The sequence below is a fragment of the Paramacrobiotus metropolitanus genome, unplaced genomic scaffold, assembly GCF_019649055.1.
Source record: "Paramacrobiotus metropolitanus isolate TYO unplaced genomic scaffold, Prichtersi_v1.0 Parri_scaffold0000147, whole genome shotgun sequence".
Classification (NCBI taxonomy): Eukaryota; Metazoa; Tardigrada; class Eutardigrada; order Parachela; family Macrobiotidae; genus Paramacrobiotus; species Paramacrobiotus metropolitanus.
Genome location: NW_026570367.1, coordinates 240409 through 254807, shown reverse-complemented (window position 1 = coordinate 254807; position 14399 = coordinate 240409). Strand labels below are relative to the sequence as shown.

Sequence of the window (14399 nt, the reverse complement as noted above, 5' to 3'; positions counted from 1 at the left end):
CATGCTCGAAGACCTTGTTGGGTCTCTTGCTCAAATCTTTTTTGCTCGAAGCCAATTATTGAAAAAAAATTATAAATTCATTTAAGAGTACGGAATGAAAAGTATGTGGTCATGAGTCAAGAACATTTAAGCTGTCCCAGCAAAGTTGGCCAACGCGTCTTCACTGTCAAGACAGTGGTGGGATGGTCGGCTTTGCAGTGGTGGATTCTTGACTTTTACCATAGGCTTTCTATGTTAACATTTTCGCAAGTCTTCTTTCAAACGCTTGTTTTTTTCTCAAATTTGGCTTTTGATGGCAAACCTGTACGGCTATCGAAATAATCCAACGACCTGTAGACACCGGAGTTTGGTTGAGTGCAGCGTTAATGCATCGATGACACAAACGGAATTGGTGATTCTCGCCAGGATGGCGCCCTGTGGCGGTTGGGAGCCGTGCGACTAAGGTGCGACGGGAAGTTACGCCTAGCGTGCGATTTCTTTAACTAACTGTCACTGCTCCCTGTTCCCTCAGTTTTCTTGTACACATCAGGAAACACATCCGAAAACGATACAATGCATGCTACTGCAATTCTTATAATTATTCCTATAATTGCAATTTTATTCCTAGGATGGTCAGTTGAAAAATAAAATAATCTGGCACTGATCGTCCCCTGTGATCCGTCTCCGGTGCAGCGTAAACAGAACAGTATTGCGTTCGTATCCAAAGGTGTCCGTGTTACCGTGTAATGCTGCTCATTTCCGTGTTTGTAGCTACCTCTAGTAATTGATGTGCAGTATCTGGAAGAAAATGTTTTGAGCAACCGATTTTGATTCGCGAGAAAGGCGGCTTGGAAACTGTGATCCCCGGTTCTGAGTTTTATAAAGATGTTGTGGAAGTCCTAGGTATTAGCTTTTTAGAATTTTTTATTTGTGGAGAATGTGTTATGCACGTTTATCTGTAGGTGGAACCCGAGAAGTAATAGCCATCGATGTCCGTAAGTGAAAGTTGAACATTGCAAAATAACTTGTCTGAATTTGGATTGATACATTTCGGTCCTCAGAAACGCAAGAGGATGGAATCGGACTGACGTTAGATGAATTTCTAAAGTATACTTATTAATAAGTATGCAAACTCCGCCACCTAGGGATTCTGTCTAAGTGTAGTCGTGCATCATTTTCAGTTTAGCTGGCTCCGAAACAAATTGGCGGCTTACATGATTACTTGCGTTTAAAACGCCAGACATTCTTTGTTGTTGTGCATATAGCGCAGAACTTCGGTTCCCGCTCTGCTGTCGAGAATGATCACTCCAGTAATATGTTTGTATGTTCATTTTTAGACTTGCCGAAAAGGTGATACTACCCCTGGCGGTGCGGGAGCTGAGCTGGGCGGATCAGCATTTTCCAGAATTAAATGATGTGCCACCGGAAAGTCCGTATGCTAAGCCCGAAGTGCAGAAATACTGTCTGATGTCCGCTCAAGACAGCTATACGGATTTTCACATTGACTTCGGTGGAACGTCCGTGTGGTATCACATTTTTAAAGTAAGCAGGAGGTTTCGTAATACCTACTCTGGTTAAATGTGTGTTTATTTTTCGGAAGTTGTAATGTCAGGCGATGTGATGTTATTTTCTGTAATAGGGGAAAAAGATATTTTATTTGATTGCGCCGACGGATTCCAACTTGGAAAAATATGAAGAGTGGATGAAATCCGATAAGCAGTCAGAAAGGTTTTTGGGCGCCGAATGCCACTGCTATAAACTGGAGCTAAATCAAGGCGAAACCATCCTCATGCCTAGTGGCTGGTAAGCTCATCTGCCGCATAATGACAGTGCCTTACAAATTGTGATGTCACAGTGTGGTAACAGCATTTTCGTTGATGCATGTGTGTGCTTCCATAATTGTGGTTTTTGCTGGAAGTTGTCTCTGTTTTTCGACAAAAAAAACCTCCTCTATGCAGGATCCATGCTGTTTATACTCCGGAAGATAGCCTTGTTTTTGGAGGAAATTTTCTCCACCATCTTGGCGTTGAAATGCAGCTAAAGTATGTTGGATAGTGGATATCTTTAGCTGCTGTATTTCGATAGCATGTATAATTGTTGGTTGTTTTAGGATCAACAAAATGGAAGATCGCCTTAAAACTCCGTTACGTTATCGATTTCCGCATTTCTATACAGCGTGCTGGTACGCGCTGAACGATATGACCGATCGTTTAGCGGATTTCGTCGAAGAGCATAAAAAACCCCGCAAGATACCAAAATTCTTGACTGCGGGATGTAAATGTTTGTATACAGCGTTTCTGGATTGGATGGGAGATGACGAGGTGCAATTTTGTTGTTCGACGTGGTTATGTTTGCTACAAAGGGTGTTGTTTAACAGGGAGCGAAAACTAAACGGCATGAAGTACCAGAGACCATTGATCCCTTTGAGACCATGAAACGGCTGAAGCGATTTTTAAAAAAACTCGCTGTAAGTAGTCACTTGTTCCAGCATTTAAGTATTTGAGTAGCAGGCAGAAAAAAATTATCAGAAAACAATCAGCAAATTATTAGAAGAGAATTGGTAGCATTTCGTTGCACCCTTAAAATAAGTGGCTAAAATTTATCCTCTACAGTTCTAGAATTTGACGTTCGTTGGTTACATTTTAATTTTCCCTGTTTTTATTGTAGATGTTGTAGATAGCCTTTTGATTAAGCGTGGACCAGTTGGATGCATTTACCTACCTGTGCAGCATATGTAGTATAAATACGTAGCGCGGAGCTCATTCTGATCTGCCTCTTTTAGAATTCGTTGTTCGTCTATCCGTGAAGATGTTGTTATAGTGTAATTATTTTGTTTTGTATGGGTTTTACTTGTAATTAATTATTTAAGTTTTGTTGAATCTAACAGTATTGCACTTGATTTCGGACACATTTGATGGGAACACTGCCGGTATCGTGAGTGTCTTTGTTGATTATGATTTTAATTTAATGAATATTTGTGAATGGGCCAATGTTCTTTTAACTTTTTGTTAGTGTCTTTTTTAGTTTTCTTTTTGTGGTATTAGTGTTTTGTGGTTTTACCCGGGTGTTACGAAGTGTGTATGAGATTGTCGCTGTTTCGGCACATTTGGAAAGGTGGGACTGATTGTCTTGTGTTGTTGTTGACGTTGGTGAGAATAAACATTCCCTGGTGCGATTAATTTGATGCACCGCTTCTCTTGCTGATACATGCAGGAATTCTCGCAAAGATAACCTTGAAGACTAAATTTTGAGAGCCGACTGTCCGATTTCCGATTTTTTTTTGCATTAACCGTCATTCCGAAATTCGATATGCTAACAGAAGGTGGAAGTCGCTTACATATAGTATGCAGGAAGAGATTGGTCTAGATGTATGAAGTGAAATGCGAGCTAATCCTTCATTCAGCCAAATTCTGAACTTCCGTCTTTCGTGTGTACTTCAAAATCTCGTGGCTGGGTTCGCGTGGCCAACCACTACGACTAGTAGTACTTTTTTCACTGCTAACGAACGTTAAGGGGCACGATCTATCTTACAGTAGATCGATTAAATTGTTAAAATAGTTTTGTTTCACTATATAATTAATTTATACATACTACTGTATACGCAACATTCCATGTATTGTACTTGTGCTGTTAGTGTATATGGTTCCATGTTTACAGTGTCCAGCTTGTCCTTTCCAACCACAGAAGTCGCCATAGAAGTCGAATTCATTTTGTATTCTCACCGCATATACCGTAATCACATACGAGACAAGTAGATTTGGAGTTGTGCCTAATATAAGATTAACAGGATCATAAAAGCCTAATAAGACGTAAAAATTAATATAAACAAATTCATTGTACAAACCGTACGAGTAATGAAGATGTGCGTATTACATATAACGCTATTTATCCCAGATCGGTTCACCCTTCTTCGGCGAACTAATTTGCAAATGCGCAAGTGTTAAGAGATTGGAACGGCATCCATTAATCACGAGCCGCCGCGGCGACACGGCCAACATACGGGTTATCCTCCTCCATAAATGGCACACTTTTCCGACTAAGACTGCGGCTGGAAGATGATTTGCCCATTAGACTATTAGCGGAGTGATTAGGCATTAATAATCGGGTATCCTCCTTTTCATTAGGCAGGAGATTTATGGATAATTGCTTACCGGCCGGCGCCGGATGGTGGTTGCATGCGGATGCGGCCAGCGACGCGGCGGCGGCGGACGTGGGTGTACCACTGGCAATCTCCATGCAGAGAGAGGGTCGTGTGGAGATACACCTGGAGTCAGACCGCTGCTGCTGCTGTAGCGCATGCGGCGGCTGCACCTGCAGCAGTGTCTGCGACCGGAAGCTGCCGTTGTTAATCTGCAGACTGCACTGCCGTCGAATCTCGGCCTTGCCCATGAATAATCTCCTGACATCCCGCCGCAGACTGGAATTACTGAAAATGTACAGGAACGGATTGCAGATCGTGGAGGCGACAAAGAAGAGAAAGAAGACTAAACGTTGATATTTGTCGTTATGATCGAAGCGTGCCAGCGAGAAGGCCCGACTAATCATCAGCAGATAGACCGGGAATGCGCAGATTAATACGGACAGCAGGATCCATATGACAATCTGTACGGTTTTCCGGTTGTCATGACCAGTTAAGAAGGCTTGCAGTGATGAGTAGAAACTGTGCCGTTCGGCCGTCGCGCCCGACGAGAGCCGGGTGTCGCCGCCGCTGCGACTCTTAGCCAATTCCACCGTAATGCTCCGCCGGATGCCCAGATGATTCTGAAATTCGTAAACAAAATTCTTCCGGGTTGTCGAGGCGGCGTTCTTGGCGGAAATGAACACCTTGATGTAGATGGCGGCCAGGGCAATAAACGGCAGGACAAACGTCAGCGCGGCGTAGACGCAGGCCACTAACTGCGCTGTGCCGGTCCCGGACCAATTAATGTCACAGTAGCCATTGTGCAGGAAAAATATATGCGTATCCTGCCAGGCCAGCGGCATGAGAACGGCCACCGGCAGACACCATGATGCCGATATTAAGCATAATGATCGCGTGTAGCTCATCCTGCGACTATGGTGTAATGGATTACCAACACATGCTAAAAATCTATCCAGACCGATCAAGAGCACGGTGAGCATAATTATGCCGACAGCTGCATGAAATCCCAGCGCCACGAGCTGGCAAAATAAGCCGGTGAAATGGATACGCGTTAGATTAGCCGGGGCGGTGAACTTTATATACACACTGATGGGAATCACGCCGATCATCAGGAGTAAATTGCAAAAGGTCAGGCTCCTTAGAAAACGATACCCGCTGGTACCGCGAGATTTGCGGTAGAAAACAACGCCGGAAATAACGTTCAACACCATTCGACCACTCAGCCAGATGCCGCACAATGCCGTTGTTTCCACAATCCACTCCACATCGCACCCGGGAGTGCCGGTGTACGATGTGTTGAACATGTTGCAGCTGTCACAATAGATGAAGGAAATTGTACATCTTAAACAAACACATAAATATGGAACCGGATATGGAGAAATAATCGCAATGTATCGCTCGCTATCGCTGCAGTGTATAGCGCTGGCGTCTGGACAAGGCCGGCCGTGTATGAATAGCAGTCAGCAATAGTGGATCCGGAAGTCAAGGAATACACGACTGGGGTGAAGTCAGCGTTACACACTACTGTGAATCAAGTCAAACTTGACGTTTGCTGCCAGCTGTGCCTATAGCACGCAGCATCGTGTACTTGTACACGTTCCATGACTCCTGTCGGCCGGCCGGGAATACCGCCGTCCGTGTATGTAATACACTATTTTATGCACATTGTACGATACAGATGTAGATGTAATTATGAACAGGCACCACGCGTAACAATTTCCTGTTGCATTATGTTGTCTTTGTTGGACAAGTCACAACGCAGCCTACAATATTTTCCTATTCGAATTTATTAATAGTTGTTTACTCAACTCAGAAGCGATATTCCGTAACTAAATATCGACAAAAGGTTGTGGTGGTTTCGGCTAGAGCTGTGTGTAAGTGCTGCTCGACTCAGGAAATGAGTTTTCCCTTTTTTATGCAACTGTGCGTGGCTTCGACGTTAAAATGCTTACAACTCCAAAAGATTTAATTTTTTAACTCGCCACATTCGAGATAATAGCAAAAACAAAACAAATAAAATGTGAAGACATTGCAAAACATTCATACAACAGATTGCGCACCAAAAAAGACAGCAGTATGTAAACTCAGAAAGACCTTCGCCACTCACATATTGTGGAAAAACAGAAATAAAATGTAAAAACCTTGCAAAACATTCAAATAACAGATGGCGCGACATAGAAAAAGACGCAGTATGATGTAAGTGCAGAAAAAAAACTTCGTACTATTCAGCCACTCATAAGTTGCGGAAAAAACACAAACAATACGCCTCAACAATCACTATTTCACTAACATACCGTCCAGGATAATGAATTGTGCTCGCAAAGTTTTGAAATTCAACAAGACCATGGAAGGAAGTGTGGAAAAATTAGCGACGGAAAGAAAGGTCACTCGCTGTCCGGTCGGTCCTGCAACAAAGACACTTAAAAATTTCAGCTGTAACAGTTCATGTTAGCAAACCTGTCAAATGCTACATGCAATCCACAAATAAAGATTTTATACGAATTTTGTACAAGGACTAATTTTTTAATACCTCGAATCGAACACGGTTATAGATGCAGTGTGATTGGACGGGGTGGGAGACAAACCTAAACATGGAACAATTCGAACTGACTGGAATTTGCAAGTATATGTCATGCCTCACTTCAAAAACGGGAGAAGAGTTATCACCACGGTTTTCGTCAGGAGTTAATTCTGCTAATGTGTAAAAATGCAGAGCTTGCCCGCCCAAGTTATCGACATAATGATGAGATAAGCCATACTCATCCAGCTTGAATTCACTATTGTGAGCCTGAAGAAAACATTACTAATCAATTTATCTGCGGATTATGCCATCATCGTGATAAACCGTCCAGCAAGCTAAGCTGGATTCCATACATTGCATTAAAACAAAAACTAGTTTATGCATCAAAATTCGTACCATAGGAGCCAAGGGATGTGCAGGCCAATTCAAAACCGTCAATAAATCTCCCGTACTCCCTTCTAAGAGCGCTACCAAACAGCACACTGTGTCTCCTTGATCTTCGTGAAACATCACTACTAAAATGTCCAAATCAGAGCAATGCGAAACCAGATCACAGGCCTACAACAGTCGTGCAGGGAAGTGCTCAAATTTATGTCGTATACAAGATCTGCGAAGAAAAACTGCATTGCTGTATACTCTGTCAATAAATACGTTTCTCACCCATGTCCTACGTTGCTGAGGCATCATTACCACACTTGGATCTCTATGCCGGGCATATACTGAGACCACCTTATGATGAATGCCGTCACTTTCCGGGTACACGTCGCGATCTTGTTCGATCACGAGCTTCCTCTCCGGACCAGAACGCTGTACAGCATATATACTGCAATAAAAAGATCTCTCTGTGACATCTTGAGTTTAAACAGCGTTTTTTTGCAGCATGCAACACTGTGATACTAACCCCAAGCGAGTCCCGTTCCATAAAGCCAAACGGTACCCTTTTGCGTAAAATAAAAGAGACGGGCAACCGCTATGGCTTCCACCGTGAAAAGCTGAACCTTCCACCTGCGACATTTTAAAACAAGTAATTATACGGGTCGCGAAATTGCAACATGCAAACAGTCTACAATTCTTTACCTTGTTTTCGATATTTAACCCCGAAGAAGGGACACTGCCTATGCATTTTTTGATTGGCTATTGCTTCATAAGATTTACTGGTAACTGAAGATGGAAATCTATCATGTTGTAGACTATAGGTTACCCGCTGTCCAGTAGATGCATTGGTCAAACAAAACTCGCTGGCTGTCTTGTCAGCAGTCATAAGATGGTACAAGTCGACAGACAACCGTAAAAACTGTAGGCTGTTATAAATCTTCCGCAACACAGGTGGTTTTCCTATAATGCGAAACAATAACAATCAAAATATGTCTTTTATTAAGCTTGTTACCTTTAAAAGAGTATGTCAAAGGCATCCCACATCCAGTAAAGCCATAACAACGAAGATTTTCCGATATCAAACGAAAGCGAGCTGCTACATTTCCATTTGTGCTTTCTGGATACTTGATCTCGTCCCACTGCGCTCCATAAATAATACTGAATTCCTGTAAAAATCAAACGGTGAGTGAACCTATTAACTTGTAAATTTACGAGTACTATTGAAAATGAACGACTTTAATTCGTATCGTTATGGTGGATCGATAGTGTACGGTGCATGCTCACGGTCACCTAATTTACCTGCGAATTTTCAAAAAACGGTCTCAGATCGAACAATTCCAGAATATCGTATGAATTCGATTTATAGCCCACAACCAGCGTGTCTTCAAAATTCTGGACACTTGTGAGTCCATTCCCAAACACTGAATCACTCACAACAAAGGCGCCCGTGTATCGCAAAGGATATAAATGCCAATACATCACAACAAAGCGTGCGTCCTGTTGCTCGCTGTCTATTAACTGGGATGAGAACTGTGAAGACTTTATATAGATGCAGTCCGGTTCTTGACAAAACGCCAGATCCCTATTTGGAGAAGTATAATGCAAAAAAAAAATAAAGACTACAAACAACAATTCTCGTAAAACCTTGGATAAAACAAACCAACCCGAAACGATGTGATGAACTGGAGATCCAAACCTTCAGAATTTCTCTTCCTGTCCCGGCACTTGCAAATCGCATTACGTGATTATTAAATGGGTGGGTTTCGGTAGAAATCAATAAGTCGTTATTATTAACTGGATGATCAGGTGGAGTGCATCCACGGATATCCTGCAAATTATGACAGAAGCAGTTAGTACGCTGTACACTAAAACTACCACAATGCTGAAATAGTAATCTTTAACACGAAATTGTTATACATCGTTGATCGCTGTCCTACTACAGTTAACGCTATAGAATAACGTCGGATTAAATTATCAAGAAACGTGAAAACGTACACGGAAGGTGCTATGAAATTTTCTGGTGACAAACAAGACGCTGTGAAATTCCTTCGGCAGGCAAGTTTCAGGCTTTTCAGATCGAACGCAAATGTGACGAAGCGTCAATCGTGGCTCTGCAGAATGTTGCACTCTTTGGCTTAAAAAATTATAAAGTACAGGTCAAACAAAGCGATAGCTGCGGTAAAGGCACACAGAAACTGAATTTTATTGTGATTTTGTTAGTGCTTACAGTAGTGATAAGCGTCGCAAACTCTGAAACCCAATTAGTTCTCTGGAAAAAAGCAGACATTTTATTACAAGCCATAAAAACAATGTTACCACTACCATACAACGACAAAAAACAGACAAAATTAATTCCGATTAATAAATTGTATAATTTCGATCTGTAGGATAGCAAATGCGTCAAATTAATCAAACGAAATTTTAACATTCTGTGTATCGCGTAAATTCCGCCATTAAAACAAAAAATTAACGGATATCAAAATATTTATAATTTAAATGTTTCACTATTCAGCGAGTTGGACAAACTTACCCAAAGCGATATATATGAGAAGGGGAAGTAAGTTTTCCCGATAGGACGAATGCAGACCCAGCTGTATTTTTCTGCAAATGAATAATGGCGCTGAAGCTTAGGCTAAACCAAAGAAAAATTTGTGCTATTGCATTTTTCCACACAACGCACCAAGCTTAGATGCAGCGTACGCAATCGAGCCTTAAAGGTTTCCGCTCTATTTCCGCTAAAAGAAGTTGGAAATTGTGATGGAATGGATCCTCCACGCAGAACATGGTCCGTCCAAAACATTTCACAAGAAGTGCGACAATAATCACCACCAGAAGCTCTTACTATCCAGTTTCGATAAGCGACTCGCGATGCAGACCATTGCTGGACTCCACCGTGGATGTGCTTTCGTTTCTTGTGTGGAGGTATGGACGGCAGATCCCGAGATTCATTGTCCGGGCCAGACATCATGGTGACAGTAGTTGATAGTTCGCGAGCTTCCCTTCCCGTGGGGCAGTGCTGGGTGTGATTGATATTGCGCAAGAAACTCAGTAAAAATTCAGATCGGATTACAAAATAAATATTTTCTTATTATTGTTTGCATCTCGTGTGATCGAGGAGCGTAACGAAGCCTGTTTCCATTCCACAAATCCAATACCATTTTTAGTGGTATTGGAGCTCGCGCTCGTGCAATGTGGTGTTTTATTCACCTGTGGTTGCATACAATTTACAAAGCTAAAAGTACTTACTGTATTTATCTTTTTAAAAAACTACTTATTATTAGATTCCAGAGTTCAGCCTGTTTTGTAACTTTTGCAGTTTTGCGTCCCAATAGTCTCGCTGAGATCCCATGTTGATTACTATTCTACTTGTAAGTAAGCACAAATCTGGAATATCATTGAGTTCTGTTTTGGTGCATTTCGCTCCTTAAATTTGCTTGGGAATGGATGCTTTGCGCGCTGAAATACAGAAAAAACGAAAATTTTTGGAGGCCATCAGTAAACCAGAAAAGGTATGCACTGGGCAGTAATGCTTGATCCCAGACTCTCAGTTCGCTAGAAGAGCAGATATATCTGGTGTTTACAGTTACCACATTAATTGGATTACATATTCGATGAACCCTGCCTTTCGGTTTTCGATATGCTGATTCAGTCTTATTGTAAGTTTAATTCGGGAGTTTCGTAATTTAGGCATCGGAGCCAGTAAAGAAATTCTACAAGAGAAGCGATTTGGAGCAAAAGGCGAAATCAAAAGAAGAATACAATTCTACCCGTGAAGCCACTCCGGTAAGTTTGGATTTTCCACTAAATTTTGCGGACTGGTCATGTGGTTTTACGTTTTCATTTGCGATGTATTACGAATTGTCACTATTGGGAATTATTATTATTGTGTACGTAATTGTGGCTGAATACTTTTTGACATATTATAATTATTATTACAATTTACCTGGCATAATTTCGTTAACGCTGGTATCCGTGATGTGCCTTCTCTTTTCAGGATACTCTGCTCGTGAAAACGAAAGATTATGATGGAAGTCGTCTCCAGTCCGATCATAGCGAAGACGTTAAATTACCAAGAAAAGAAGTAAGCAATAGCCGAATAGCGTACACTACCAAATTTTTTTTTATTTGGTTGTTTAGACGTACAGTATTTTAAGGGATATTTAAATTGGCATTTAGGTGATCAGGCGATTGCGAGAGCGCAATGAGCCCGTACGATTATTTGGCGAAAGTGACGAAGAAAGCATGAAGCGTTTGAAAGACTTAGAAGTTCAGGAACCGGAAGTGGACGATGTAAGTTAAATTTCTCAACGGCTGATTTGTTCAGCTATTTTTATTGTTTTTGTTCCATACGATTCTTTACCGATGTTTGAAAAATGATTCAGTTTGCTTGTGGTTTTGTATACAGTGCATTTTCTATGTGTGATAATTAATATAAGTTTTTTTCTGGTTGTAGTTTGCCATTCTGTTGCACGCTATAACTTGTTACTGATAATTTGCCTAATAACTCTAGGGATTACGAAATGATTTCAAAGCGGCCATGGATAAAATCGATTTGGAGTTCATGAATGAACTGGCTAAGGGACAAAGTACCTCTTCGAAAACTGCCACAGATATCAAAATCCAAGATGATGGTACAACGATGGAGGATATTCAGGTTTTTATTTATAGGACTTTTTGTCATTCTGTGTTGTTTAACCGGTTATTTTGACAGAAACTGGGAGGGGAAGTCCAGAAAAATGAATCTGTTGGACGTGATGTCATCTTGAAATTCATGAAATTTATCTTGTGTCGATGGGCGGAAGAGCTTAATCGACGTTCGCTGGAAGAGAAACTCAGCACAAAAGGAAAACTTGACCGCGGTACATACGTCCAGACGGAAGAATATTTAAAACCTCTCTTCCAAAAGCTGAAAAATAAAGTAAGGAAGCGAAATTCCAGATACGGTTTGCGTTTTCTTTTTGAGTTGTATGCTGGTGAAGAGATGCATCTGATATCCATTTTGCAGAGCCTGCAAGACGACATCTCCCAGAACTTATTAAGAATTATTGTATTTCTCCTCGACCGCGACTACGTTAAGGCGAATGAAGTGTTCCTTCAAATGGCGATTGGGAATGCGCCGTGGCCGATTGGTGTCACTGCTGTTGGTATTCATTCTCGCCCAGGCAGAGAAAAAGTGTTCTCGCAAATGATTGCACGTACGTGTGGCTTCCCGGTTTTTTTCTGAGGAACTGGAGTTTTTTTTTATTAATTTCTAAATATCAAGACGACTAAATTGCCGTTACAGATGTCCTGAACGACGAAACACAACGAAAATACATACAGGGATTTAAACGACTAATAACAAAAATGCAGCAACTGTTTCCTACGGATCCTTCGAGATCAGTGGAGTTCCAAGCCATAAATCGACCAAAATCGGACAACTGAAGTGATGCATGATACAGCACTAGCTAGATCACAGATTTAAAAATTGTATTCTGGAATCTGGACTGTTAGATTTCTATTTCCTGTATTATGGCTGTATATGTTATATAAATCATAAACTATCCACGTATCCTTCCAGTATTGTAACCATTCGCTTGAGTTCTTTTCTGCAAAGTGAACAGACAGCCTACTGTGATTTATGCGGAAGAAAATCAGTTGGAATTCGCTTACACTTGATCGTAAACTTGGGAAATTTGGCCCATTTGTCGATGCACTTCTTCTGTACGTGCCATCAGCTGGTACATCGTCTACAAACAAAGGTGTACAGATATTGTGTATATATTAATATATGAGTAATTAAAAGCCAACAGAAGCAAACGAAACATCAATATAAATCCCCAATACGGCAATACACTCTGTATTTATAAACTACGAGTATAAATTTAAGAAAATCCTTAGCAGTATTAAAAAGCACACGCAAAAAAAAGGAAATTCTTTTGAATCCTCACTTTGATGCAGATATCGACGTTGTCGCATGTTTTTTCTATTCCGCTTCTGTAAGTTCTAACGTGTTCAGCTGTAATTCGGCACATCTGCGAAACATCAGAAAAACAACTGTAAATCACAAAATACATTTTTTAATGGCTGTGCTGGATAATGATAAACTGATAATGCACGTTAAAGGAAAACTCACCGCACCTAACGCTTACCTGCTGTATTTGCCCTGATAATATCGTATTCATTTCGGCAACGTTTTCGCAAAGTTTCTGAATGAGCTGATCCAAATTCTGCAAAATTCGGGGATCTACGGGGACCAGACTAAATGCAGAGGATGACCCAACTGGTCCTGCGGTAAGAAACGATAACGTTGTTATTGCAAAATGCAAGAACTGCGAAAAGGCGAAAGCTGTAAACACGAACAAACTAACGGCTTACCCCCTTCTCGTATTCGCTGAACGAAATCATCCACGACAAACTCCACTAAATCACTCGATTCCGGATCGTCGAGAGGAGACACATCCTGACTATCTGGTTCAGGCTTCGATAGATCTTCCTCCTCGAAATCCCCATTTGGGCCAGAGTCGGGCGTCCTGGAGTAATCTTCATGGGACAGCGATCCCTCTGATTCTCCTTTGCTAGAAGAGTATGTGGTGTCGTCATTACCAGATTTTAAATCCAGTGATAAAGGCTTTTGGGCTGCGTCGGTTATCCTGTTCTCTGGGAGAATCGGTATGCCACTAGATTTCTCCATGTTCATTATAGGACCATGAGGCTTTCCTTTAAACAAATATCGTATCAAATTACCTAATTTATAACACTACTAGTACTGCAGTGTATGTATTATCAAAGACACGGTCTAACAAATTACCGCAAATGCTGAAATGCAAACTGCTTTTGATTTTTACAAGATTTTCTGTTTTTGCATTTGCTGCGCTGCATTTCTAACCATAAGTTTTTTGCAAATACCGTCCGTAGTTGTCAACTTGTCCGTGTTAATAAAGACGAGGTGGGTGCTCCCCCAAGGTGGTGGCAGTACGTGTACTTGTTACACTACGAGTACTGTAATAAAACCGGGGATCATTGTTTTAGAAACCGGGAATAATTTATTCTGCTTTTCAGATCCCTTATAAAACTATCTATATGGAAGTACTTTTTCTTATGGCTAGTAATTATTACTGGTTGGAAGTTTATATAAAGCTCGAAGTTGCAAGAGTTTCGATGCCATTGCCGGATATATGGGCGTAAGGTTAAGTAATTAAAACTGAGTTAAGATTTAAGAATGTGAGTTTAAGACAAGTACACAAACAGAATGTTGTCATTTAAAACATAACTCCATTTAATTACGGTACCCACTTGATTTGAAAATTGTCATCTTATACCTCTTATAACGAAACAAGTGTTGCCGTATCTTTTACAGACTTGCATACTCGTGCTCATATCGATCAGTATTCAATTCATCAA

At 41.1% G+C, this 14399-nt stretch overlaps 5 protein-coding genes across 5 annotated transcripts; 2 read left to right on the top strand and 3 right to left on the bottom strand.

The window, feature by feature from the left end:
• The first annotated feature begins 901 nt into the window (after nt 1–901).
• On the top strand, nt 902–3141 carry LOC129599519 (lysine-specific demethylase 7B-like). The gene is made up of 8 exons (XM_055497785.1): nt 902–974; nt 1041–1086; nt 1317–1521; nt 1619–1782; nt 1938–2021; nt 2090–2300; nt 2357–2446; nt 2647–3141. Exons 1-8 carry the CDS (start codon nt 917–919, stop codon nt 2653–2655), a joined length of 867 nt encoding a protein of 288 aa, XP_055353760.1. The 5' UTR covers nt 902–916; the 3' UTR covers nt 2656–3141.
• A 715-nt stretch (nt 3142–3856) lies between these two features.
• On the bottom strand, nt 3857–5451 carry LOC129599531 (5-hydroxytryptamine receptor 4-like). The gene has a single exon (XM_055497797.1). The coding sequence runs from the start codon at nt 5422–5424 to the stop codon at nt 3943–3945; it is 1482 nt and encodes a 493-aa protein (XP_055353772.1). The 5' UTR covers nt 5425–5451; the 3' UTR covers nt 3857–3942.
• Nucleotides 5452–6068: 617 nt separating this feature from the next.
• Nucleotides 6069–10098, bottom strand: LOC129599506 (uncharacterized). The gene is made up of 14 exons (XM_055497762.1): nt 9697–10098; nt 9547–9617; nt 9244–9285; nt 9012–9150; nt 8681–8844; nt 8316–8598; nt 8029–8182; nt 7843–7976; nt 7543–7646; nt 7302–7464; nt 7038–7199; nt 6762–6908; nt 6651–6705; nt 6069–6525 (listed from the first exon to the last, which is right to left on the bottom strand). The coding sequence occupies exons 1-13, from the start codon at nt 9982–9984 to the stop codon at nt 6667–6669; spliced, it is 1890 nt and encodes a 629-aa protein (XP_055353737.1). The 5' UTR covers nt 9985–10098; the 3' UTR covers nt 6069–6525; nt 6651–6666.
• A 155-nt stretch (nt 10099–10253) lies between these two features.
• LOC129599502 (pre-mRNA-splicing factor 18-like) lies at nt 10254–12679 on the top strand. Its single transcript, XM_055497757.1, has 8 exons — nt 10254–10525; nt 10704–10799; nt 11011–11097; nt 11193–11306; nt 11527–11670; nt 11728–11934; nt 12022–12211; nt 12301–12679. The coding sequence occupies exons 1-8, from the start codon at nt 10457–10459 to the stop codon at nt 12438–12440; spliced, it is 1047 nt and encodes a 348-aa protein (XP_055353732.1). The 5' UTR covers nt 10254–10456; the 3' UTR covers nt 12441–12679.
• LOC129599503 (uncharacterized) lies at nt 12248–13869 on the bottom strand. Its single transcript, XM_055497759.1, has 5 exons — nt 13374–13869; nt 13148–13284; nt 12947–13030; nt 12669–12745; nt 12248–12604 (listed from the first exon to the last, which is right to left on the bottom strand). Exons 1-5 carry the CDS (start codon nt 13693–13695, stop codon nt 12550–12552), a joined length of 675 nt encoding a protein of 224 aa, XP_055353734.1. The 5' UTR covers nt 13696–13869; the 3' UTR covers nt 12248–12549.
• Between the last annotated feature and the right edge of the window lie 530 nt (nt 13870–14399).